General features: G+C 56.2%; 1 protein-coding gene across 1 annotated transcript in view; it reads left to right on the top strand.

Annotated features, from left to right (window-relative positions):
• LOC106511750 (sarcoplasmic/endoplasmic reticulum calcium ATPase 2) overlaps positions 1 to 804 on the top strand; it is a gene marked incomplete at its 5' end in the record, with an annotated part of 9,345 nt that continues 8,541 nt past the window's right edge. The window contains 3 exon segments of the mRNA XM_014000493.1: positions 1 to 154; positions 233 to 568; positions 650 to 804. Coding sequence (XP_013855947.1) covers positions 1 to 154; positions 233 to 568; positions 650 to 804 — 645 coding nt within the window.

Genomic DNA, 804 nt, shown 5'->3' with positions numbered 1-804 from the left:
GAGCCAAGGCATCAAAGAGAAGATCCTGTCTGTTATTCGTGAGTATGGGACAGGACGTGACACCCTGAGGTGCTTGGCTCTGGCCACACGAGACAACCCTCCTAAAATTGATGACATGATACTGTCTGACGCAGCCAAGTTCGCTGAATACGAGGTAAAATGTCTTCACTTTAAAACCAGCTGTTTTTCCTTCCTGGTCGACTGACATTGGTTTCCGTCTCTCTGCACTCAGTCCGACCTCACGTTCGTCGGCTGCGTCGGGATGCTGGACCCACCCAGACAGGAGGTGGCTGCCTCCATCAAGCTGTGCCGCCAGGCCGGCATTCGTGTCATCATGATCACGGGGGACAACAAGGGCACAGCCGTGGCTATCTGCCGCCGCATCGGCATCCTGACCGAGGACGACGACGTGGAGCGCATGGCCTTCACCGGGCGGGAGTTCGACGAGCTGTCGTCCCACGCCCAGCGGGAGGCTGTGACCCAGGCGCGCTGCTTCGCTCGCGTCGAGCCGTCGCACAAGTCCAAGATTGTGGAGTTCCTGCAAGGATTCGATGAAATCACTGCCATGGTATGAAGGCTGGGGTCGGGACTGTTAAACTCATACCTGGGGAGAAATAAACCATCTTGTGTAACTCCTACTTATTTACAGACAGGAGATGGAGTGAACGATGCCCCTGCATTAAAGAAGGCAGAGATTGGCATTGCAATGGGCTCTGGCACCGCTGTGGCCAAGTCGGCCTCAGAGATGGTCCTCGCCGATGACAACTTCTCCTCCATAGTGGCTGCGGTGGAAGAGGGCAGAGC

Source organism: Austrofundulus limnaeus, unplaced genomic scaffold, assembly GCF_001266775.1.
Source record: "Austrofundulus limnaeus strain Quisiro unplaced genomic scaffold, Austrofundulus_limnaeus-1.0 Scaffold3173, whole genome shotgun sequence".
NCBI lineage: Eukaryota > Metazoa > Chordata > Actinopteri > Cyprinodontiformes > Rivulidae > Austrofundulus > Austrofundulus limnaeus.
This window is presented reverse-complemented; position numbering and strand designations above follow the sequence as displayed.